The sequence below is a fragment of the Sus scrofa genome, chromosome 6, assembly GCF_000003025.6.
Source record: "Sus scrofa isolate TJ Tabasco breed Duroc chromosome 6, Sscrofa11.1, whole genome shotgun sequence".
In the NCBI taxonomy this organism is placed as follows: domain Eukaryota; kingdom Metazoa; phylum Chordata; class Mammalia; order Artiodactyla; family Suidae; genus Sus; species Sus scrofa.
The window spans coordinates 111,072,508-111,099,353 of NC_010448.4; the positions used below are offsets into that span (position 1 = coordinate 111,072,508).

The 26,846-nt window shown below is 43.5% G+C and overlaps 1 protein-coding gene across 5 annotated transcripts in view; it reads right to left on the reverse strand.

Moving 5' to 3' along the window:
- Window positions 1-26,846, reverse strand: part of KCTD1 (potassium channel tetramerization domain containing 1) — a 189,676-nt gene that overhangs the window by 24,315 nt on the left and 138,515 nt on the right. For all 5 annotated transcript variants that reach the window (XM_005653406.3, XM_021093325.1, XM_013996069.2 and 2 more), the window contains 1 exon segment: window positions 24,275-24,453. In XM_005653406.3, the coding sequence (XP_005653463.1) occupies window positions 24,275-24,453 (179 nt within the window).

Sequence of the window (26,846 nt, forward strand, 5' to 3'; positions counted from 1 at the left end):
GGTTATAAAATGTAAATATTTGAACACTCCTAAAATATGACCTAGTTCTGGAACATAAATGGCAACGGGCAATTTCTTTCTTTTTTCCTTTTTTTTTTTAGGGCTGCACCTGCAGCATATGGAGGTGCTAGGGGTCGAATGTGAGTTATAGCTGCTGGCCTCAGCCATAGCCATGCCAGATCCGAGCCGCATCTGTGATCTACACCACAGCTCACGGCAATGCCAGATCCTTAACTCACTGAGCGAGGCCAGGGATTGAACCCACAACCTCATGGTTCCTAGTTGGATTTTGTTTCCACTGTGCCATGACAGAAACTCCAGCAACGAGTAATTTTTAAACACAGGAATCCATAATATGTTTTTCCTGTTTGTAGAGTTAACACTTGAATAGTGTGCTATAGTTACAATGTTTTGTATCCTTTATCACTCATCTCTTTAAGGAAGGCTGAACCTACACACTCTAGTATATGCTCAGTTAATAGAAAGTGGTCGCATCCATGCTATAAACAAATAGAGGGTTGGCTAAGGACAAACCAACATCCTACAACAGAAAATATAATTTATACACTTGAAATTGCTTCCTTTACAAGAGGCGCATTTGACTTTCATTAACAGTGTAGGCAGAAAAATGGTTCCATTTTTGCAGAACTTAAAACAAGTTTCTCTCTGATTTGGAACACCATTTTATACTTTGATGATATTGAGAGGAAGATGATTTTGAAATCACACATTTTCTAATCCTACTGTTGAAACTAGACAGAGTTAATGATAAATCAGTAATTCTATTCCTCTTAAAATACAACAAACAAACCAACACATGGGAAAGCTGCTCCCCTCCCTCCTAAGAAAGAAAGACCTGTGAATTTTCTGTTTCAATGAAAATCTTTTAAAGATAATTAGAATGAGACTCATGTCCTATCTGAAGGTGGGAAGCACAAAGACAGCAACTAATTAGTCAGATCATCTTTTTAAAACTTAAAAAAATTTTTCTCAGCTAATGTTTTTGTCCAGCTTTCCATGAATTGAGGGTGATCATCCACGGTGTAGGTTACAACCATCCTAGGCTTCTTTCACTGCCAGGTACCTAACTTGTCATTCATCTCTCATGAACTCATCAATCAAATGATAGACTACATAAAGAAGAGGCAGCGGAACTAAAACACACTTAGTCACTTATTTATAGTATTTCTAGGACAGTCTGGCGCAGGATGGGAACAAATGTGACTTGCCTGCCTATTATTAAAACATTCTACTCTTCACCGTTAATGATAAATTTACAGTTGACAGGGGAAGAAAAGGGAGTTATATTTATTAAGTGCTTTCCAGATACGTTGCACTCTCCTAAGCACTTTATGTACATAACAAATCCATTATCCTCCTTTTAAAGATGAAGAGATCGGCTCAAAATGATGAGTAACTTGCCCAACTAGTTAAGTAGCACTGGGGGATTTGGGCACAGTCTGTTTGATCTTAAAGGGGCCTCCCTAAAATGACTGGAATGAAAAGAATGAACCACTATTGAATGAAAGCGTTTGGTCTAGAGCTTGCATTTCTACCTTACATTTGTTCAGCAAGAGTTTGAAAATGAAATCGAAGCATGTATACTGATTATTTTTGTGGCCCAAAATAAATGAGTATCAATGATTACAAGTCACTTAACTAATGAGATGAAAAGTAAATATCTTATTTTTAAATAAATCTCATGCTTTTAATTCTCAAATTAATTTTCAAAATCTAGACTTGGAAGATCGCCAGCACAGAACGAGTGATTAATAAATCTTCATGGATCCAATGAGTAAAGGAGTGACTGAGTGAGGAGGGGAGTGAGCCTGGGCCAGTTACTTGCTGTAATCTGTGTGAATTGACTTCTCTGCATCTCCATTTCTGTTATAAAACTGTCTCGGTTTCTTTTATAAAATTACCCTTTATCTCAGGGTTGATGGAAAAAAAAAAAAATCAAAAGGGGTCAAGGCACGATCAAAAAGAACACAGCAAAAGAAGGTATCCCAAAGTAGCAAACAAAGTTTTCTGGGAAAGCAACTCTTAGAAGACTGCAGTTACTATAGGGTACAAGATTTAAGGAGTAAAAGGTACAATCTTGGCTAAAGTGTACTGTTATATGTGGACCTTTCCAAGATAGGAGAGCCGTGTCATGTAAGTGGTTTTTAGGATACCATCAAAACAAACAAAACCCACCTCTAGCAGACAGAAAAAAGGGAACAAGGTTAAAATCAGAAGCACCTTCACATCCAAGCTGGACCAAAGAGGAAAAGATACAAAGAAAAGAGGAGGGAAATCTGAAAGACCTAGTTTGGGGACCGGGAGGTGGCCATGGTCTCTGGGTGAGGCAGTGGAGCAGTGGAGTCAAGAGGAATCACTTAAGGAGGAAGGAGACGAGCAGCTAGAGGAAATACTGGTCTCCACTGGGTAGATGAGAAACCCCACCAAGGAGAGAGTCCCATGTGCGGGTGTCATCAAAGCCCTGGAACCTGCATTGACCTCGGAACCTTTGCTGCCAGCACCCACCACGCAGGGAGGATGCACTCAGGGACCGGAAGGCAGGAAGGGCGTGGCCTGAAATTGGTGGGAAAATCCTTGCGGCCTCCTGAGCAGGGCGGAAGCAGCGGGGTCTACGCAGAGGCTGAGAGGGCGGAAAGGCTCCTAAAGGAAGAGCCCATGGCCGCATCCATGCACATTCTTGACTGCAATGAAAGGCCCTCGGGGAAGAAAGAATCCCAGCGTTTGAGGCAACAAATATTAGAAGTAATCAAAGGAGACTTCGTGCTGTTGATTCTTGCTGATTTTAAGAGGAGGAAAGTTTTAGGTTTGTGAAAACAATGCGAAAGGGCAGGGAGGTGCCAGTGATCGTAAAATGGGGTCCTAGGTCGGTTTAGAGAGTGAATGCGCTGTGGAAAAGCATTGTTTGGCTAAGCAAATAGAGGGGAACCGACACAGGCTGTATTTCTTGTGGACATGTGAATGGAGTTACAAATCAACTGCAGTGATTTGTAAACTTTGGTGCCTGAAAACTATGTGGAACTGATTACAGTTTACTAACCTTGGAGAACATTCCTGTTTTCCAACTGACCAAGACCAAGCTGGCTCCAGATGATGTATGGCTGCCTTTTTTTTCTTTTTCTTTTTTTTTTTTTTTAACACTCATTTTGAACCAAGTTATAATGCTAAGAAAAACTTCCCTCCACAATTTTATTTTTTTTGACATTTTTTTAACATTCTATTTTGGACAGTTTCAAACTTTATGCCAAAGCAGAGAAAATAGTATAATAACCCTCCCACCCGGCAGTGTCCATCCAGCTTCTAAAGCTATCATCTCTTGTCCAGTCTTGTTTTACCTGTAACTCTATGCTTCCCTTTCCCCCATGGGAATTTTTAAAGTAAATCCCAGATATTCTATCATTCTTTTCCTGCAAAAGTTTCCTTAATAGGATTATAAATGTTCACTTAAAAATATGCATTAACAGATACTAAAATATCTTCCTCTTTCTTGCTTTGTAGTATTAGCACTCTGTTGATTACTCTTCTTTAGGGAGCAAATAATGCAGCCCAAGGAAATTAAGCTCCTTTTGGTGGAAAGTTTGTCAGTTAGTCTGCGTCCCCACCATGGCTTGCCCTTTCCCTGGTATTAAATAATAGTCTTAAAATCTAGGAAAAGGGCCTGACTTACCTGGCTGAGTGAGACTCAGTCATTAAGAATTTATTTTTTCTTGTGTATTCATTCATTTATAGGATCTGATTTCCCTAATTTACTGTGACTCAGTTCCTTAAGACTCTCTTTCCTTTTTTTTTAAATTGTGTAGTCATTCAGTTATTTATGCATTCTTTCCACCAATATTCACTCAGCAGGATCATGTGCAATATAAGGGATACAGGGGGGAATAAGCCACACTCTTTACTTTTGTGGAATTTAACAGTCTGTGGGGCTGGGGATGCAGATCAAGTGCAGTGTAATCGAGTGTGTCCGTGGGCATGCCGAGTGGGCTAGGGGAGCACACAAGGAAGAAAAAGGAAGTTCACTGGAGAAACTGAAGGATGAGCAGAAGCTGGCCAAGAAATAAAGGAGAGGGGTAGGGAAGTTACGAAGGCTTGAAGCTGAAAAACTTGGCATGTGATTGCTCTCCACTAGGGCAGAGAGACAGGCCACCTTAAAAATGAGGCTGCAGCAGCAGAAGCCAGATCACGAAGAGCTGTGTAAGCCTGGTCAAGGAGTTTGGATCTGGTTACAGGGGCAGTGGGGACTCATGTCACACTATGGCCTCAGCGATGTTAAAGACAAGAGCAAAACTTAAAAGCGAGACAGAATGGAAATACCGTATCTGAAATACCATCTCTCACAGATGTAGCTTGTGGCTTATCCAAGTCCTGGCTCCTTTGCCTCCCTTTTGACTGCGTCATTTGTATAGAACAGTGCTTCTTAATCCTGACTGCACAACAGAGTCACCTGGAGACCTTTTTAAAAATACTGATGCCCAATGCTGGATATTCTGATGTAATTCTTGGTGAGTGTTGGGGTCCAAGCATCTGTATCTCTTAAAAAGCTCCGCAAGGGAAGTCTAATGAATAGCTGAGTTGAAAATCAGTGTAAATAAGGATAAGCAAGAGAGGCTAAAGCAGAGCAAGTCAATGTTGTTGACTTGAGATGCTCTTGGTTAGTCATTCTGTCACTCTGAACTGTCACAGCACTTTCTTTTAAATAGCCCACCACACTTTTAGAGGTGAAGGATCTCCAGGATGACCTAGATTGGCCTCCCGTTTTACAAAGGGAGAAATATAATGCTCAAGGGCACAGAGCTGGCTAGACACAGAACTGCCTGTAAATCACCACCATGCTGCCCCCTTGGGTGATGGGCAGAGGGCAGTCACATTCAAGCCCATGGAGGACAACTGCTCTAATGCTAGTTAATAATAATCGATTAGTATTACATGCCAAAGAGGAAGCTGCTTGTTTTAAGGGCTTTATCTCATTTCATTTTTACAATGATCCTATGAGGTGGCCATATTATTCCCATTTCATGAGAACAAGGACATTGAAGCCCAGGATGGCTGTCACTTGGCTTAGACTCCAGGTGAGGTCTCATTCTAAAACCTGTGTCTTTGACTACTAAATATACAGCCTTCTCATTTATAATTTCAAAAACACAAAACCAAAAACAAACAAGACAACAAGTGAACAACATCCCTTGGGAAATACAGTTTTTATATAATTGAATAGGAGTCTGCTAATGCTGCGTGTTATCCCCAGAAAGCTGGATTATTATTAGCACTGTAGGGAAACTAATTTATGTAATAGTTGGGATAGAAAAAGTTGAAGCTCAGGGAAACTGAACCCAACCCAACCAAACTGAACCAAAATACCCCAAGACTTTGGAGGTTATTTTCAAACTGTTGGTACGACCATGACATGATAGGGCATAAGGAGGGATGGGAGGAGCTCCCTGGTGGCTCAGTGGGTTAAGGATCTTCCATTGTCTTAGCTGTGGCTTGGGTCACTGCAATGGTGTGGGTTTGAACCCTGGCCCAGGAACTTCTGCATGCTGTGGGTATGGCCAAGAGGAAAAAAAAAAAAAAAAAAAAAAAAAAAGAGCCGGGAAAGTCAGGATTCTTAGGACAATAAAAATTTCCAGGGAGAGGAATGCACATGAGAATCCAACTCCATTCACCTTGCAGTTCTTGTGTTCCATTATGTGCTGCGTTTCTGCATTTAATCTTGCTGAACCCCTGTGGGCTTTGTCACTTTACGGCTAAGGGAATTAAGCTTGGAAAGGTTGCTAACCCTTGGAAACTCCATACAGGCAATGGTCCTCATGCTGCCTGGTGAGTAATGTCACATGGAGCACCAGGGCATGTAACACAACACCAGGCCCTACTTAACCAGAGGCAAGTGGGTTAATCCTTTCAACTCTCTGGAGGAGCCAGCGCACACATGGTAATTACAGGGGAGGGTGGTGGAGGAAGCGCACATGGGCAGTGCCAGTGCCGCAGGATCAACTTGCCCGGGGAGGGCGGGGAAGACACTGCCCCGGGGTGGGGTTGAGAACTAAGGGCCAAAGACAGACCAAGGGATAAAGGTGGTGAGAAAAGACAGGACATGGATTGTGGGGCCTTTTCACCCACTCAACTCTCCTTTGCCAAGAAATGCCTTTTTTCCTCCACCCTCTGGGCTTCCAATCCATGGAAAATACCACGTGAACTTGAGGAAAAGATTTCCTTTAGGTTCCTGTCCAGATTTACTTTGTGGGCTAAGAGGTTCAGGGGCAACTTCCAAATGGACCTCTTTAGCATGACATTTTAGGGATATTTTTAAATTATAAAAGTGATACCTGCTCGTGGCTGAAAACTGGAAAAGCACAGACGATGAAGACACAACAAAACATAAAAACAATCTGCCGCAAGTCCCCCAATCACGAGGAAATATCTTTTAAAAAAATCTGATTTAAAGAGTATTTTTCAACTGAATAATTGTGTTTTCAGAAGCACTTGTGGTTTGATACTTTTTCATGTCTACTAACCCAGTTAGCAGATTGCCAACCAAGTAGCTATCCTAATATCTGAAACCCAAGGAAGATGGCAAATGATGTAGAAGGGTGGGTTGAAGGTGTGTGTGTGTTTGCACACATGGTTGTGTGAATTTGAGTCTGTGTTTGTGGGTTCCAGTACAGGAACAAGAGGGGTGTGGGGGAGCTGTCACTACAGTGGAACCTGAACTTGAACAGCAGGGAAGGAAGGTGATACGGATAGAAGAGTCAGCACTGGGACCAATAGGCACCCTCCGCTCCTTTCTGCTGGGATGGGAGAGGAAGGAAACGCAACAGGTAGAAAGGAAAAGAAATTCTAGAGTGATATCAGCAACTTTCTGAAACATGGGGGTTCAATATCATATTTTCTCTATGATATTGAGAAAATCATAGAGAATCATATGATATTTTCTGCGTATATTTTTAAATGTCTGTAATTTAAAGATTTTCTTAAAGGGGTGAGGGAGGAGTTCCCTGGGGGTCTAGCAGTTAAGGATCTCATGTTGTCACTGCTGTGGCGCAGGTTAGATCCCTGGCCCAGGAACTTCCACATGCCATAGACATGGCAAAAAAAAAAAAAAAAAAAAAAGGCGGGGTGGGGAATGCTATGCTGGGTATTGTTATAATATGTATAAAAAAATCACCCGTCAACTTACTATTAAAGCAAGCTTGATTAAACAGAGCATTTAATATGCTACAATTGTTTTTTAAAATTCTAGAAATAGTTCATTATAGTTTCCACACTTGGGAAGTTTCACCTATACTTCATGAACACAGATCAAAATGAATTCCGAGCTTGTCATAGTAATGGACAGAAGTAGGAGAATGGAGAAGATACCTTCTAAGTAAAAACAAAACAAATTATATCTATTGTGGGCAAGTAATGTTGCCAGGACATGTTCCCTGTGGCAGCATCAGCATCATTTTCTTAAATGATACACAGAGCTGAAGAAAGCAGGGGAGAAAGGAAAGGCAAATATAAGATATAAGAAAAAGCATGAGAGCGCCAACAATTCTGGAACTCTGAATTTTGGAGACTTGATCACTGATGGCAATTCTGATGGCTCAGAGAGCCCAAGGCTACTGGTGCAGGGGAGGACAGGGCTGATAATCCTCTGGGAATCTCATGAGGTTCCCCCCCCACCACCCCGGCCACCATGATTCATGGGGAAATTTTTTTAAATTAGGAGCTAACTGCTTACTATGAAAAACGTATTATAATTAACTTGATTAAAAAAACAGAATTGGCATAAGTAGGCTTTTTAGTCCTACATTTATTGCATGTCTATCATGTTCCTGGTGCTCTGATGGGCCTCTTAAAACGAGCATGATGCAGTCCTGCTGGGTAGCATGGAAGGACCAGGGCAGGTGGGGGGGCTTCCTGCAGGAGGCCTTCCTGCCTGATCACCAGGTGCAAGGAAGGTCACAGGGCCTCGGAGAAGGAATTTCAGTCAAGAAAGAGCATGATGGGTGAGGTGGGCACCCAGCAAGTGAGCATCTCTCTCAAAGTGTCCACCCAAGCGGAGTATGTAAGGGCGCCAACAGCTCTCCAGAGCCTGCGGTGATTTCAGTAGCTCCTGGAGGCTCAGGTCTAAGACTCACAGCCCTGGGTTTATATCTCACAGACTCACAGATCCAGGCTTCACCATCCTCGAAACCAAATCAGTTTGAGTTTTGATGTCTTCATCTGGATAATACCTCATCCAAGGAATTCTTACAAGGAATAAATGAATGTCTAATAAGAGGCACATTTACTGAGTGTCTACTCCGTGCAGGGCGAGGTACTGAGTGTTCAGAACAACTGTGCCAGCTAGATGCCCTCATCCCACTGGACAGGAGTGGACACTTCGGCCAGTGAACCACCAGCAAGACCAGAATTCACAATCGGGCGGCAGAGCCACTGCCTCTGCTCTGCTCCTTGGTCAATGGAACTCACTAAATGCCAACAGATTTTCATCTTTTGGAGAGTACATTCAACTGTTATGTAAAATCCTGTTGTGTATCTTGAACTGGAAGGTTTTTTTGTTTGTTTGTTTGTTTGTTTTTTAGGGCTGAATCCATGGCATATGGAGGTTCCCAGGCTAGGGGTTGAATTGGAGCTGCAGCTGCTGGTCTACACCACAGTCACAGCAACGTGAGATCCAAGCCCCATCTGTCACCTACACCACAGCTCACGGCAACAGTGGATCCTTAACCCACTGAGTGGGGCCAGGAATTGAACCCATGTCCTCATGGATCCTAGTCGGGTTTGCTACCACTGAGCCATGATGGAACTCCTGGAAGAAAACTTTTAAGATCACCTGGTCCTGCTCTTTGGCTTGAGCAAGTGTCTGTTTAAAAATTATTTCTAGGATAACCTATCACGGAAGAGAATGTAAAAAAAGAATGTGTGTGTGTCTGTGTGTCTGTGTGTGTGTACACAAAAATGATTTCTAGGGCAAAAGGCTATTTTTCCAGATCAGTCCTGGATCAGAACACCATAATGTCCCATGGGGGCCCACTTTGGTATTTTTGGTTCCAGTGGTTTCTGTCTAGGTTTCTCTTGCTCTCTCTCTGGGCAGGCAGGCCTGCACGTGTTCAGAGTCAGCCCCCACAGTCCACCCCCATCCTCCCCCCAACAGGCTGGTCTATATTTGGAGGTATTTGTGCTATGCTCTGTTTTTCTCTTGATTTAAAACCTTAGAATATGCTGCCCATTTTACAATCATCGTTGCTATTCAATGCAAAAATGTTATAATAGCTAACATTTCTTGAGTTTGTGTTAGGCGCTCTGCTAAAAACACTTTGCATTATCTGATTTAGTCCTCACGACAATAAAGTATTGACAGGTGATATTTTGATGTTGGTGATGAAGAAACTGAGGGGCAGAGCCACCAGCTAACTTGCCGGCTGCTGAGCTAAGAACCTCTCTTCCTGGGATAGTGAGGGCCAGCCCAGTCCCATCACCACCCCCGACTCTCAGGGTCTATCTATCCTGGAACTCCGGCTCCTTTCCTGCTCTGGCACCTGCTGTCCACCTTTCTTCCTGCAGATCCACTACTGTTTTCTCACTTCATTTCTTGTTACATAAGCAAACTCTTTTGTATGTGTTCACATTGAATTTAAGCTATTTTTGAATGTTCTTTTTCTTTTCTGGGGAGGCCACACCTGCAGCATATGGAAGTTCCCAGGCTAGGGGTTGCATCAGAGCTGTAGCTGCCAGCCTACACCACAGCCACAGCAATGCTGGATCTGAGCCAAATCTGCAATTTACGCTGCAACTGTAGCAATGTCAGATGCTTAATCCACTGAGCAAGGCCAGGGATTGAACCCCAATTCTCATGGATCCTAGTTGGGTTCTTTTTTTTTTTTTTTTTTTTTTGTCTTTTTGCTATTTCTTGGGCCGCTCCCGAGGCATATGGAGGTTCCCAGGCTAGGGGTCCAATCGGAGCTGTAGCTGCCGGCCTATGCCAGAGCCACAGTAACACGGGATCTGAGCCGCATCTGCGGCCTACACCACAGCTCACGGCAATGCCGGATCGTTAACCCACCGAGCAAGGGCAGGGATCGAACTCGCAACCTCATGGTTCCCAGTCGAATTCGTTAACCACTGAGCCACGACGGGAACTCCCTAGTTGGGTTCTTAACACGCTGAGTCACAATGGGAACTCCTGAGTGACTATTCTTATTCCTGAGATTCTGAGCATTAGTATCCCAACTATTGAACAAGTGCCTTCTTATGTGATGAAACCTTCCTGAGTCTTCCATCTGTGCCATCAATCTCCCCAATAAATGGAGCAGACTCAGCCCACCCCCTGTGACTGTGCTCTCCCAGTGGCCTACTCTCTCCACCATGCTTAAAAGCTCTCAGTAGCAAGAGGATGTGGAATGGAGCCTGTCCCCATTTCCTCTGGCGTTTTACCACTCGGACTGTTGGAATTGGCTTACAGTATGTCACAGCAGTCCCTTCAACTAAAAGCATCCTATTAATTACATGACACGACAAGAGGACTACAGCGAAGCCAGCTGTTTCTCTTTTCAATTGAACAATTTTTGCCTACTTGTAATGGGGCCAGCAAAACAGCAGTTTACAAGGAAGTATATAAATAGTTTGCTTAGTACCTGTAAGTGAAAAACTGGATGCTAACACAGTGCTTTAAAAAGAAGAAGAAGAAGAAGAAAATGTAACAGGTGTATGGAAGAAAGTAAGTGAATCTATACTGACTCCTTTTTATCTCTTTCCTGCCCCCCACCCCCACTCATTACTGACACCATTTAAAGGTCTATAAGGGCAACAGAGTATCATTCAAATACTCAGGAGTAATGAAAAGTGGTTGGATGAATGACAGTGAATTATTCTGTCACTGTATGACTTCAGAGTGACTAGGAGGCTTAAAAACACTTTCAGAAACTCGGCTTTGAGATGACAAAGCCCCAAGGGAGGAGATTTAGCCCCAGGACTGTGAGTTATACCTCCTAAGAAGATGGAAGGAAAGTTGCTAATTGGACAGAAGTCACATTTACAGAAGTATCTAAACATTTTAAAGAATATATAAGACATCCACATGACCCTTTGGTTTCAAATCATGTCTCACTGCCTCTTCAAATGAATGATGTGCCTGGCTGGCTTTGTACTCTGAGAAGCGTGAGATTTCCCATTCATGTCGCAAGCTCATTTACATGGTCACCAAATCAAAAGTGACATGTGAAAAGTATGAAGTGTATTTCAGTTCATGATTCAAAGACAACATTCTCGGGTGTGTGTGGTTGGGAAATAAGGAAGGTGGCTGCTGACAGCACCTGCCTTTGGCTGCAGCACAGTCAACAACGTGCTGTCCTGGGTGTGTGTCTTGCGTAACCAGCCCCGCACTTCTGGGACTCAGGCTTGGTTTACCACAGTTTAAGAATCTCCTCAAAGCCAGTCCATAGACTGGCTGGGCAGTAGGTGTTTCTCCCTATTCTTTCCAAAAAAAAAAAAAAAAAAAAACAAAAACAGATCCAAACCCTGAGCTGCAAAACATTTAAAGAAAGAGAAGCATCCCAGCTGATGACAAACACTGCTCATGCTTTTTCCTCCTTGTTGTGATCACACTCAGATCAGGAGAGACGAGGGGTCATTTGGCACCATTGCTCCCCATGCTTTCTGTTCCCATAACTTGTCCTTGTTTTTTAATTTTTAAATTTTTTGTTATTTTCCGCATAACTTTTTGTTTGCAAGTCCTGAGTGAAAAGTGCACTAAAGCCAGAGCCTCTTTTACAAACAACTACTTTCTCGAAGTTTTATGCATTTTAATGGGTCCGATGGTTTTCTCTGAATCCCACCCTTCACACCATCTTGTTCCTTCCGAAACTTATCATCAAAACGGTGATGTGTTTAAGCACCTTCCTGAAGGCCCCTGAGATTATGGATCAGTGGGATACACTTCAAAGATCCTTCTTTTTTTTTTCTTTGATATTGACTGTGTTGCACCGCTTTGAGACGAGATGAGTTTTCATTTTTTATGTAGGCACTGAAGCCCTCAGGGCTTTCTAAGTCTTTTTTTTTTTTCAAATCAATTTTCAGAGGGGTGGCAGGGGCCTAGCCAAGCCCTAATGAGGCCAGGTGGGAGTTCAGTGCAAATCGAGGAGACAGGTTTGGGCGAGTTCAAATTCACCTCTCAGTGACGAAGCCCTATGAGCTTGGCGAGTTTTGCCACTGTTGGAAAGTGGTGGTTAGCTTTTATGCACAGTTGTAATTTATCTTTTTTTTTCTAATTTTTTTTTATGTCATTTGTCTATTTAGGGCCGCACCCACAGCATATGGAAGTTCTCATGGATACTTGTCGGGCTTGTTACCACTGAGCCACAATGGGAACTCCCAGTGTGACTTTATGAGTTTTTTTTTTTTTTTAAGTCCTCAAGTTTTACATGCAAATTATAACATCATGTGTTTTGGTTTTGAGGACATGCTTCTCTTTGGAAGTTAAGGGGGGAAAAGTTAGTTTTCTGCATTGGTTTAATAAAAAAAGACTCCCCCAACTTTAGAATAACTTAGGCATTTAGAGTAACTTCCAGCCAGGAATACACACAGCATAGACACTTCACTGTGTCCTGACAGAGGACTGCTTCTTCTTTTTTTTTTTTTTTTTTTTTGTCTTTTTGCCTTTTCTGGGGCCGCTCCCGTGGCATATGGAGGTTCCCAGGCTAGGGGTCTAATTGGAGCTGCAGCTGCCAGCCTATGCCACAGCCACAGCAATGCAGGATCCGAGCTGTATCTGACAGGAACTCCAGGACTGCTTCTTTTCTGATACAGAGATTTGATCTCTCTGGAAAGTAGGTCATGGTGATGCGAAGATGGAATCAAGTGCTATAAGGTAGACACAAGAATAACGTTGTAATATTCCTGCCTGCAAAATTCCCTACATAGCCAAAATGCAGTCTGTCTCTTTGAAATTTACCTATTTGGTAAGTTTGGTTCTCATTTGCCATAAAGATGCTCTCAAATGAAATACTCAACCAGGAATTCCCATTGTGGCTCAGTGGTTAACAAATCTGACTAGGAACCATGAGGTTGCAGGTTCAATCTCTGGCCTCGCTCAGTGGGTTAAGGATCCGGTGTTGCCATGAGCTGTGGTGTACGTCACAGATGAGGCTTGGATCCCACGTTACTGTGGCTCTGGTGTAGGCCAGCGGCTACAGCTCCGATTAGACCCCTAACCTGGGAACCTCCATATGCGCGGGTGCGGCCCTGAAAAAAGAAAAAGACAAAAAAAAAAAAAAAAAGAAAAAAAGAAATACTCAACCAGAATCAATTATGTGACCTATAGAAACCACAGGGTTTGAGAACCAAAGTCACAGGAGATTTGTGAGCTGAGTTGTGTCAAATAGCATTCTCAAATTTTAAGACCTTTTAATGGAATTGTTCTTAACATAGCAAAGTGCTGCAATTATTCATATATATATGTATATATATATTTTTTTCTTTTTAGGGGTGCACCCTCAGCATATGGAAGTTCCCAGGCTAGGGGTGGAGTTGGAGCTGTAGCTGCCGGCCTGCACCACAGCCACAGCAATGCCATGTCTGCATCCTACACCATCGCTCACCACAACGCCAGATCCTGAACCCACTGAGCAAGGCCAGGGATTGAACCTGCATCATCATGGATACTAGCCAGGTTATTAACTCACTGAGCTACAATGGGAACTCCTGGAGGAAAACATTCTCAAGGCATGGGTCACCTTGCTGTATATGTGGTCCTTTGGTGTCTGGGTTGTGACTGGATTGGCTCATTCCCTTCCCCTTACTCTTTCCCTTCAGGGTAACTAGACCAAATCATCCCTTTCTGGGCTCTGCTTTGAAGAAAAAAGGCTGTTAATCTTTGCTGCCCAGGTTGGACTAGGCCTGCTGTTAAGACCCAGCATCACTGTAGCACCTGCAGGTTGAGAATGTTTGACCTTCACCGTGGTATAGCAGCCCTATGGAGGCTGAGGCTCCAGGTCACTGCAAAACATTCAACTAAACTAAGCAAAACTCATTCGGCATTCAACAAATATTTATCAAGCATTGCCAGGCACAGTTCAAGACCATGAAGACTACTGGCGGATCCATTATTTGTTTTAGAACCTAAAACATAGGCTTAGAAGGCATGTTTTAGAAATAACATTTTATTTATTTATTTATTTATTTATTTATTTATTGCTTTTTTAGGGTCGAACCCATGGCATATGGAGGTCCCCAGGCTAGGGCTCAAATCACCAGCTATAGCTGCCAGCCTACACCACAGACACAGCAACGCAGGATCCAAGCCTACACTGCAGCTCATGGCAACGCTGGATCCTTCACCCACTGAGTGGGGCCAGGGATTGAACCTGCATCCTCATGGATACTATTCAGACTCGTTGACCACTGAGCCATGACAGGAACTCTAGAAATAACATTTAAAAAATCTTTGAGACAGTTTTTCTAAGGGGGGGGGGCGCATGTGTGTGTTTTGTGCACTGGTGTGAACCAGAGGTAGTTTGCTGCATTTCGGGGCACTCTTGGGTCTCCTGCTCCAGTGGCAACAGGAGGGAGGAGCCCAGGAGAGAGGTGGTAACTGAAGCGATAATGGGCCTGGACACCCCTAAGCTGATGAGCAGTCCTACCTATCTAGGCATTGTCCAGTAGACTGTTACTCCTGCTGGACACAGTGTGCTGGGGCCAACGCTGATCACTGACTGTTCTGCTAATGATTTTCTCTTCGCAGGTGCAACGTGGTGGCAAGGTTGGTGGTCAAAAGTCAACTCTGTCCCTTGCTAGGGAAGACTGTGTGCATTGGATATGGGGGCCCTCCAAAAAAGAATTTCTTAAAACCCACCGGCAAGTAAGAATGAGATCCATTTATCCCACTGACCAGTCTAAGGTGATGCTTTCCAGACTTTTTTTTTTTTTTGGTCTTTTTAGGGCTGCACATGTGGCACATGGCAGAGGTCCTATCGGAGCTTCAGCTGCCAGCTGACTCCACAGCCACAGCAACTTGGGGTCCGAGCTGCATCTGCCACCTACACCACAGCTCACGGCAACACCGGATCCTTAACCCACTCAAGCAAGGCCAGGGATTGAACCCGCAACCTCATGGATACTAGTCGGGTTCATTAACCACTGAGCCACAATAGGAACTCCCACATTTCTTATATCATCTGTTAATTCTCTACTTTGGTCAACACCAAATATAACTTCAGTCACCACCAAAGACAAAAGTAAAGAAAATGTATCAGAAACATTATGGTTAACATAAGTAGCGAAGTGATCTGAAGAGGATGGTCTGGCCTGAAGCTGTTCCACACCCGAGGCTCAGAGAGTAGACCTCACCACCTAATTTCCCTCCCTCAGAGACAAGGGGTGAACAGACGTACCTGCCCCCCATCAGCTAACAGGAGGTGAGTCCCGGAACTCGGAACAGGCCGGTGATCATAGATCAGGAGTGATTTGTGCTCCTGAAGCAACAGCAATCTGCTTCTAAATCGGCCCTAAAATGTAAACTAGATTTTGTCTTGGAAATGTAGACGAGCAAATAAAGATATAACCCCAAGAAACAAAACAGAATAAAATTATCTTTAGAGTTAACATAGGAAACAAACTACATCTCGAGGCTGCTGATCCTGTTTTATTTTTCTTCCTACTTCACTGGATACCAACTCAAATACCATTGATTGTTTACTTGTTTATTACCCATCCTTCCTCCGCCCCGACGTAAAGGACAGAGAGCAAGGACTTGGCCACTAGATGCCCTGGTCGATGGGGGGCACAGAATCAATCTGTGGAATGAGTAAAAGAACATGACAGGGAAAACTCCAGGCACTTAGGATGGCTGCACTTTTCTTGGAACTGTGCTCTATGACTTGATGCATTAGTTTACTTTATTTATTTATTTATTTATTTTGGTCTTTTTTGTCATTTCTAGGGCTGCCCCCTAGGCATATGGAGGTTCCCAGGATAGGGGTCTAATTGGAGCTATAGCTGCTAGCCTACACCACAGCCACAGCAACGAGAGATCCGAGCTGCGTCTGCAACCTACACCACAGCTCACGGCAATGCCAGATTCCTAACCCACTGAGCAAGGCCAGGGATCGAACATGCAACCTCATGGTTCCTAGTCAGATTCATTAACCACTGAACCACGACGGGAACTGCGCGTTAGTTTGCTTTAAAAGCTAGGCCTATTTGGTTCCCAAGTGGCAAAGGAAGTTTGCTAAATCTGCCAGCAGTGCAGCATCAATTACCGAAGCTGGCTTTTCAGCATTAAACAGAAAACCCAGTTTCATAGTTTGGGGCGGGGGGAAGCCTTTTGAAGCTGGTTTCATTTACTCTTTGCCTATATAACTGGGGAGTCGTTTTGGAAAAGCAATACTGTAAGATGAAAAGAGAGACAGAGAAGAGGAAAAAATTCCCTTATTATCCTGGAGAAACTTCCCATGTTTTATTTGCTAAGTGCTTTTCCTCCTTTTAAATCTCTCTGTAAACTAATTTTCTCTTCTTTTTTCTTTTCTTTTTAAGGTGAACCAATCTTACCAGTCATAACAGCTCACAGTTAGACCGTCCTCATTCTATGCATTTCCACAGGCGTTTTCTGAGCAGTGGGGGTGCACTCTCTCTTTCCATTTGTGCTGAGACTAGATATCCCAGGTTGACGTCCACTCATCTATAAACCCCCATTAACCTATTCTGTGATTTCTTTCTTTTTTTTTTTTTTTGGCTGCACACACAACACCTAGATGTTCCCAGGCCAGGGATTGAACCCATGCCATAAAATTGACCAAAGCCAAAGCAATGACCACACCAGATCCTTAACTGCTAGGCTACTAAGAAACTCCCTTTCTTCTTTTCTTTCTCTCTTTTTAAAAAATACTGTGATTTTTTAAAACTGGAGCTAGACCATGAATTAGAAATCATGCTGATCTAAAGACTGGGTTATAATAAAAAGCTTCAGGAGTTCCCATTGTGGCTTGGTGGGTTAAGAACCCGAAGTTGTCTCTGTAAGGATGAAGGTTTGATCCCTCTACATGCTCAGTGGGTTAAGGATCTGGTGTTGCTGCAAGCTGTGGTGTAGGTCACAGATGCAGTTCAGAGCTGTTGTTGCCATGGCTATGGCATCACCTGGCAGTTGCAGTTCCAATTCGACCCCTGGTCCAAGAACTTCCTCATAGCCACAGGAGCAGCCATACAAAGAAAAAATTTTAAAAACCCCAAAACTTTGTGTTCAGTGCCATTCAGTAATTCTGAAAGAAAGTTCAGGGAACTGTTTGCCAAATAGGGTCCATTCATTCAGGGGCATTTCTGTTGAGATCCTGAAGCATGGGCCTGTGTAATGACACTGTGGGACTCAGTGGGTCTAGGGACCGCATGTAGCGTGCCCTGAACCTGTGAAGTCATAAAGTCAGAACACAGAATCCCCAGCCCTCACACTGGATAACAGAACAACACAACAGTTCCGTAACAGCTGGTGCACAGCAGTTACACGGAAATCCAAACAGAATTCAATTGTCTCAGGAGTGTGCACACCAGTCCCTCAATGTTGCACTCGTCTGACTTTCTCTTGGTGCAGCTCCAGGTAGACCATCCTGGAATGGCCAGCATGCTGAGGGTGAAGCACGCCAGGGTGGGATCTCCACTGGCAAGCACACATGCCTGGCATCACCAGCCCCAAACCCCAGACGCACACACCCCTTTGGTGGCCATGGGTGTTGAAGGCAAGGCTAAAAGCTAGTCTCTGGAGTTTTGCAACTACCTACATATGCCAGTGTGCTTAGTAACTCTGCTGCTATGTAGGAGAGACCAATTCAGCGTTAATCTCCTTATGTGGGAGGTTAACACATGTGCTTGGTTTAAAATATACAAAAGCTCTCTCAAGCAGGCAGATAGGATGCTTCAGGGGACTGTAACACGAGACCGTGCCTTTCACTTGGAGAGTGAGGAGCTCTTCTGGCTAAGACCCCTGCCTCACTGCACTGGACAGATTCGGTTCCTTAGCAGCATCGGCCCACATCCTGGCTTTAAAATGTCCACATCTGAATAACCAGCAAGGTATAGCTGCTTTTGTTCGAGGTGACAGTAAAGGCTGTCACCTTACTATGTCAACATAGATCTAACTTTGAACTTGGACTTTTTTTTTTCTTTTTTTTAGGACCACACCTGAGGCATATGGAAGTTCCAGACTAGGGGTCAAATCAGAGCTTCAGCTGCCAGCCTACACATCACAACCACAGCAATGCCAGATGTGAGCTCCATCTGTGACCTATACCACAGTTCATGACAAGGCCAGATCCTTAACCCACTGAGCAAGGCCAGGAATTAAACCTGCATCCTCATGGATACTCGTCAGGTTTGTTACTGCTGAGCCACATTGGGAACTTCAACTTATGTCTTCTTTTATTTTATTTTTATTTTATTTATTTTTTTGTCTTTTTGCCATTTCTTGGGCTGCTCCTGCGACATATGGAGGTTCCTAGGCTAGGGGTTGAACCAGAGCTGTAGCGGCCGGCCTACACCGGAGTCACAGCAACTCGGGATCTGATCCACGTCTGCAACCTACACCACAGCTCATGGCAACACCGGATCCTTAACCCACTGAGCAAGGCCAGGGATCGAACCCGCAACCTCATGGTTCCTAGTCGGATTCATTAACCACTTAGCCACGACAGGAACTCCTTATGTCTTCTTTTAAAGCAGAGAAAGTTCTTTAATATCGTGCGCACACGCACACGGCTAAGAAGATCTTTCAGAGTGTCAGCACATAGTAGATGCTACAAACGTGACTTGGCACCAATATTACTTACCATGCATTACATACATAGATTTTTTTTGGTTACCAATCATGTTAATGGATGCCTTAGATTTTTGAGCCAGATATAATCAGGTCTGTCCTTAAAACTGGAGGGGCCCACATTCCATACATCTAGGTATTTACAAATTATAAATCAAACTAACAAACTGTTTAAAATATGTTCTATCTCCCCTGTATATCTATTTAACATATTTTCCTGCTGGTAATACATGTTTCTTGGCTCTTTTTTGCTTTTACTTCATTGATGTAAAATCAGTCCAGAGTGGAACTGGGTGTTTTTCTTGGTGATTACAATTCAAAAGAGCAACCAGAATTGGAGACATGTAGGCTCCTCTGAAAGGGAACAGTGTTTATCACAGACGTGATGTGGCTCAGCCTCTGTCTCATAAACACCTCCAAAGAGCTGTTTTGCATCTTGTGTGAAATGTTGGTAAAGACAGAGCACACCACAGATGTATGCAGTTCCTGCAATTAATATGAAACCTTATGTCCAGCCCCTTTAGCTAAAAAACACTTGATAATGGAAGTAAATAACAAGATAAGTAATGACCTTGTTATAAAATGTAAAAGTCAACTTGACTATTGAATCCTTACTCAGGGTTTATGAGCCAAAAGAAAAAAAAGCATGTGAGTTCACGCACAGTGGAATCAGGTAACCTTGCTAAAGAAATGAAGATCGAAATGTATTTTCTTTAGCGAAATGGGCATTGTGATACAGCTTGGAATACTCATTGAGTTAAAGGCCTATATTCACTTGGAAGGACCATACGTCTTGGTGTTGCTCAAAGCCAGATGGGGAAAATCAAGACCTCTTAGGAAAATCACAGAGATTTTTGCTTTATTGGTTTGGGGCAGGACCTCCCATGGCCTTTTAATGCTTCCCAGGTGCTTCTCATGTTTAGCTGTGTGGTCCCATGTACCACTTTCTGGGGATGATGTTCTAAAGGCAGACTTTAGCCCAGGGGACTGTAAAGAGAGAACAAAAAAGGTCACTTGCAAGATTTCAAAATGGCATAAAGGCACTTTGCAGGACCTTGGAAGTTCTAGAAAGATATGACATCTCTTAAGATCACTGTTACAGGAGTTCCCATTTTGGCACAGCAAAAATGAATCCAACTAGGAACCATGAGGTTGTGGGTTCACTCCCTGGCCTCGCTCAGGGGGTTAAGAATCTGGCATTGATGTGAGCTGTGGTGTAGGTTGCAGACGCGGCTCAGATCCTGCAGTTGCTATGCCTGCGGCCGGCAGCTGTAGCTCTGATTAGACCCCCTAGCCTGGGAACCTCCATATGCCATAGATGTGGCCCTAAAAAGCAAAAAAAAAAAAAAAAAAAAAAAAAAAAAGATCAGTTGTTACAAATGACTTAGTACTTCTACACTACAAGTCTCCCCTTCAAATCCTAGAAAAGAAAATCAAGGAAAAAGGCCTCTTCTCTTCTGGGCTACACTAAGAAAAAGGCGGGTGAGAGAAGAACCAGGATGCTCTAAGGGAGAGGGTGAGAAGGTTCCAAAACATCCTAGAATCTAGAGAATTCCACTTGGAATTATTTATAATTTTATGATCCCAGACAACCTAATGTCCCCCAATTGATCCCCAGAGGGTTGATGAGATTTTCCCAGAAGTTGGAAGAAGCATTGGACATCTATGGAAAAAGCAAAAAACATGGAAAAACTATTTCTTCCTTGTACCTTTAACCACCCTGTATCTTTGACTATTCAAAGGCATGGATGAGTCCCATTAAACTGACTGCTGCCTTAAAACAAACATTAATTACTTTCCAAGCCTCCTGCTCTCCTGAAACCCAAGAGGAAGCAAAGCAACACATAGTGGTCAATTCAACATCCAAGCCATTGTTATCAGACCAGTGCCATCTGCTTCGGGTGTAAGCAACAGAAACAGAAGTTGCTTCTAGGGCTTGTTTCCAAGAGTCTGGACATAGGCTTAAAAACATCTTCTCACAAAAAGATGATCTTGGAATGGCTCAGCAGTTCTGGGCCAGGTAGGAAGCATCTTAAGATAAAGGACTTGAGGGTGCAGGTGAGGAGTCCCTTGAGCTTTTAGGAATTCAGGAAAGTATCCAGCAGTGAAGCTGTTTCTGTGGTCTAGGAAATGAAGGAATGGGATATATTTGGAATTTGGAAGGCAAGTTGGAAAAGAAACAATTGCTGGGTTTGGCAGAAGATTAAGTATAAAGGCAATACTATGTGTTGGGCATGGGGCCATGGTGTGCTTTCTGTAATCACTTTTAATCCTCCCAATAACCTTGGAAGAAGATGAGTTTGTGTCTATTTTACAAGACAGAAGACAGGCGCTTAGAAATTGGACCACCCCGTGGCCAAACAACTATTAACTGGGAGTGTCAGCATTCAAACCTGGAACTAATGAATCACAAATTATTTTTCACGTTACTCCCATCATGCCATGGCTCACTGGTAACAAGGAAGCATCTTTGGAAAGATCGAGAAAGACGAACAACTTATCTTCTCTCATTAAGTTGGTGAAAGATAAATTCAATTTATGATGCATGTAAGTATCAAGTTTGGGAGGGGTAGGTTTCATTAGATTTTTTCCACAAAAAAAAATCTGTATAGATATAGTTCATTGCTATCCAATAGCAATAAAGAGTGAGACATCTGTTATTTTGCATTTTCTGGTCAACACATTAAAAAAGTAAGAAAGGAGTTCCCACCTTGGCTCACAGGTAAGGAACCCAACTAGTACCCAAGAGGACTTGGGTTCGATCTCTGGCCTCACTTAGTGGGTTAAGGATCCAGCATTGCTGTGAACTGTGGTGTAGGTCACAGACTTGGCTCGGATCCTGCATTGCTGTGGTGTAGGCTGGCAGCTGCAGCTCTGATTCAACCCCTAGCCTGGAAACGTCCATATGTCATGGGTGGGGCCCAAAAAAGACAAAAAAAAGGTGAAAAAAATGGATGAAACTAATTTTAATGTGTTTGAATATGTTTATCATTTTTATAATGCAATATATTATCAAATTATCACTCCATCATGAAATCAATATAAAAATTTTTGAGATAATTCATATTTGGGGGGGGTCATAAGGTTTTAAAATCCAGTGTGTATTTTATACTTAGAGGACACTTCCATTTGGACAAGCTGCAAGTTGCGTGCTCAAAGCTGTGTGTGGCTAGTGGCTCCCGGATGAGACAGTACAGAGCATATGCTGAATCCATGCTAAGATCCAGGGAGTGTGATGCCCATCTCTGGGGTAGAAAATAAGGGACCAAAATGAGACTTTTCAAAATACCCATGGAAAGTTGGCCCAAGGAAGGTTCTCCAAATGAGACACCACCTGAGAGGTCTTTAACACTGTCAAGGAGTGAAACGATTCAAGAGGCGAGAGAGGAACTGAATAAACAGAGCTGCTCCTGGGCTATCTGGTACCACTGCCAACATGCCCAGTGACACCAACAAGCTTCATCAGGGTCAGAACCCTGGGGAGCCTTAGTCAGTGGGAAGAGATCCACCCAGCTGCAACCAGCACTAGAAGAACACCTACCATTGGCAGCATAAGCAAACAGTGACACAATTAACTTCCCTTCTGTATCACAGATTCAAAATCAGACTGAAGCAAAAGGCCCCCAGACCAGACCAGTGAATTCTGCTATGGTTGAAACTTGCTTTTTGACCCTTAGGTTTGTTTTGTGACTTGCCCCCTAGAAGTTCACCTGAAGAGACACAGTGATTTTTTTTTTCTTTTCTTTTTTTTTTAGGGCCACATATGCAGCATATGAAGTTCCCAGGCTAGGGGTCAAATCAGAGCTGTAGCTGTCATCCTAAGGCCACAGTCACAGCAACGCCGGATACTTAACCTACTGACCGATGCCAGGGATCGAACCTGCGTCTTCATGGATACTAATCGGGCTCATTAGCACTGAGTCACAACAGGAACTCCTGACACAATGATTTTCTATTGTTAATGTTGGTATTAGCAAGTTAGAAGGAATGGAAATAGCCACCTTTTTTTTTTTTTTTTTTAATGGCCACACCCCCTGCATATGGGAGATCCCAGGCCAGGGATTGAATCCAAGCCATATACGTGGCAATGCCAGATCCTTTAACCCACTGCATCGGGCTCGGGATCAAACCTGCACCTCTGCAGCAACCTGAGGTGATGCAGTCAGATTCTTAACCCACAGCAGCATGACAGGAACACCAAAATAGACATTAAAAAAAAAAAAGGAACCTACTTTAAACATTTTTAAAAATAAAAACAAAAAGGAACCTACTTATATAATGATATTCTTGAGAAATGTAGCCATTATGTGACAATTTTGTAGCACCCAATAACAACACAACTTAGGGAGAGTAGAGACTCAGTAATACTAAAACTGACTGATATAACTTCATTTAAAAATGTATGGGTTTTTTGTATAATTGTGTTTACAGACATCTATTTTTGTACAATCATTTCATGTCAATTATAGAAATTAAATCTGGAAACCAAGTGAGAAAATACCCTATGTCAGGTAGTGGAGTGGGATTAACAAATCAAAAAAGCAGTCTTTGTGCAGTTGACAGTGATTTTTATGCCAGTGCTATCCACTCGGGCTGTAAGTTGTCTGATACCTGTCACACTGTAGGAGGGTCTCAAAAATCATGCCTCTTCCTCTACCCACCAGCCCAGCTGCCAAAGATAAATTCCCTGATAGGCTCTGCTACAGCGCCCAAACCTGAGGGGACAGGGTGTCCTGGGACTCCTTTAGAAAGGGGTGGGTGGCACTCTGCGGGTGGGGAACTCTCACAAGCCTGGTGCACACCCCCCATGTGGAAACCACTCTCCCTTCATACACTTTTTGTGTTTACTTATCTGCCTTGAGCTCTCCTAAGTTCCTCCGCCCTTTACTTGCAAACAAGACTATCTTGACTTCCTGGACTTCTGCCCACAGTTCTAAATATACTGTGTCCCTCTGATAAGAGTTTTTTTTTTTCCCCCTCCCGTTCACAAGTTGGTAGGCCAAGTGATCCCCCATACCATTCTAAGAACTGATAAGGAAGCGTGTTTTATTTTTTAATTTTTTTTTGGCTGCATCCTCATCACGTGGAAGTCCCAGGGCTAGAGATGGAACCTGGGCCACGGCAGGGACAACGCCAGATCCTTAACCCGCTGAGCCAACAGAGAACTCGAAGAACGTTTTAGACAAGGACAGAAGAAAGGTCAGGAGGTAGAAATCATTGTCCTCTTTTGTACCACGCTGAGAAATGTGAGAAGGGAAATATCACAGAACCGCATTTTTCGTGACACTTGTACACGAGCCTGACTGAGCTGTGGGTCAAACACTGACTCCCAGGAGATTTACAGCCTCTGAAGCAGGGTGGCCCATACCATGCTTTTGCCCCATCCCTGGCAAGGCCACACTGCTAAGCTGGTCAAAAGAAAGACAGTTAGATCATCAAAGACATGCACTTGGAGTGTGACTTTTCGGTTTTTCGGATTACCTGGATTCAGGGTATTTGGTGAGGGTGGCCAGGCTGCTGGTGTACATGTGGCCGCCCACATCAATGTGGACGGGTGCATTGGATTTTGTGAGCTGGGCTGGAGTAGGAATGCCTTGGTTGTTCAGGGGCGAGGCAGGAGATCTGGTGATCAGAGGTCTTGACATATTGGGCCGACTGTCCTACAGAGAGATAAGCAAGTTTAGACGTGTTTTCTTTTTTCAGTGGAAAGGAAACACATACATTACAAAGGATAAGCCAGAGACTAGAGCTGATATTCATTCAGCAATCAAATCTGGAAAATCAGCCAGCGCTTCCTTTTGTGGTAATGAACATCCGAAAAACCAACATCTGCAACAAAGCAAAGGAAAACTTCCAGTGCTTGGAATCTAAGAGCTGAACTAATGTTCATTTCAAATCATCCTGAGCGCTGTGATGGCTTATTTTACTAATGAATCCTCTCGTTTAACAACTGGTTAACAGCGTGTGGAGAGCTACTGCTCCTTCCAAATGAAAAGATACCCAACATGCAAAATGATCCACATTTAAATAAAATACATATGCTTTATCTTTCTCTTGGAAAACTTCCTTATTGCTGTCGGCTCAGGATAAACACAGACCTTCAGCATCTGGGTTCTGCAAAACGTTTGTTTGTTTTTTCCTTCTTTTAGGGCCCCACCTATGGTGTATGAAAGTTCTCAGGCTAGGGGTCAAATTGGAGCTGCAGCTGCCGGCCTAAGCCACAGCCACAGCCACGGCAACTCGGGATCTGAGCCACATCCAAGCTTGTGGCAATACTGGATCCTTAACCCACTGAGCGAGGTCAGGGATCAAACCTGCGTCCTCACAGAGACAATGTGGGGTTTTTAACCTGCTGAGCCCCATTGGGAACTCCGGGTCCTGCAAAGTGTTGTCTTCAATTTCTCTTTTCCAGATCCGGAAAAAGAGGGCATGACTAGTCTAGCCATCAGCTCACATACCCAAAGCATCCTTGTAAACAGGCATCCCAAGCTCATTGGTCAAGAGAGAGGAAAACAACTGGCTCACACTCTCCTCATTTGGTTCCTGACTCTCTCCCTATAAGACTGAGGGACACTTTGAAAAAAATGCCCCCTCCAGTGACTAAGTACGTGATTGGGAGCCACGACCAAGCCACTTCTCTGCGGGCCGGGCTTCTGGAAGAGATCAAGCTCCCCAGGTGGGGCTGAGGCAGCTCTCCCTGCACAAGGTGTACAACGTGCTGTCCCGCAGGCAAAGGTACCCCTTGGAGCAAATGGAGCGGGAGGGGGCTATCACGTGATGGCAGCGAGGACACATTGAGAAAACTGTACTCTTGGGAAGATAAAATATTACATCCTTTCCATGGACTTCAAACACTATCCAAACATGGTTGATCGCTTTTACATGAGAGCCCAAACCACAGCCAAGTCAAGTCAGGTCTCTGGCACTCAATCAAGGGGTCAGATATGTAGAATCTACAATCGAGGAATAAGCTCAAATAGCAGTTATGCCTGAGTTCTGCAAGGTGAACACCACAAGGATATTCACTGATTTATCACGAGCCAGAGACTGTTTGCAAACAGGCAAACAATGTGTGGCAAAGCCAGCGATAAGGCCCATAATAAAGGGATTGTTGAGAAATGCCTTTTGGTGGAGATGACCGAGGGGAAGTCATCGCGTGTCTGTGCCTAAAACCCAGCATGATCAGATATAAATTTGCAAAACATCCTAGATTTTATGATCCGAAACAGCTTTAAGAGTTACCTGAGGCACAGCTGTTAGAGTACTAAGCATTAACCACATGCCCAGGCAGGACGGAACACGCATGCTTTCTGAAACTCCGCGTCTACTGTGAATGGGGTGGTGACTGGGCCTTTATGCAAAATGCTGACCATCTGTGTTGTGCTTTTCTCCACACCGAATTAAACAGAGCCCAGAAATGGTCAGAGAAAACAGAGTGAACAGTTTATTTCTTAAACTGGGGGGTAGGTTCTTGCACGTTTACTGTATCATTAACAGGTACCTGTATATTTTTAATAATGCAAACTAGATATTAAAAAACACAAAGGGATGTTTGTAACACAGAGAAAAGTTAAAGAGATACTGGGTATGGGAAAAAGCTGAAAAACAAAGACATAGTTGGTAGGAAATATAAAACAGTCAAGGTTTGGAAATACTCAAAGTAGCATTTTAAAATTCGGTTGCATTTTTAAATGCATTTTTCCTTTAAAAATACGATCCCATAAACTCAGCTTTTAAGAGCTATGTACTACCTGGCTCCCTTTTAGAAAATGATTTCTTGGCTACACACACACACACACACACACACACACACACACACACATCTTCCTCTCTGTTACAATTCAGCCCATCACAGCACTACAGCGTCTGTAATCGTTTTTCAATTGGACACATTCTCTATCCTGCCTCAGGGTGCTCGGGCGAAAATGAACAGATTTGCAGGGTTAATACTGTAGTTAGACTGTGACCTCATTCAGCACAGCTCTAACACGCAAGGTCTACACAGAAGGAGAAAAAAATTAAAAGCATAACTGATTGGTTGAAGGATTCCAGA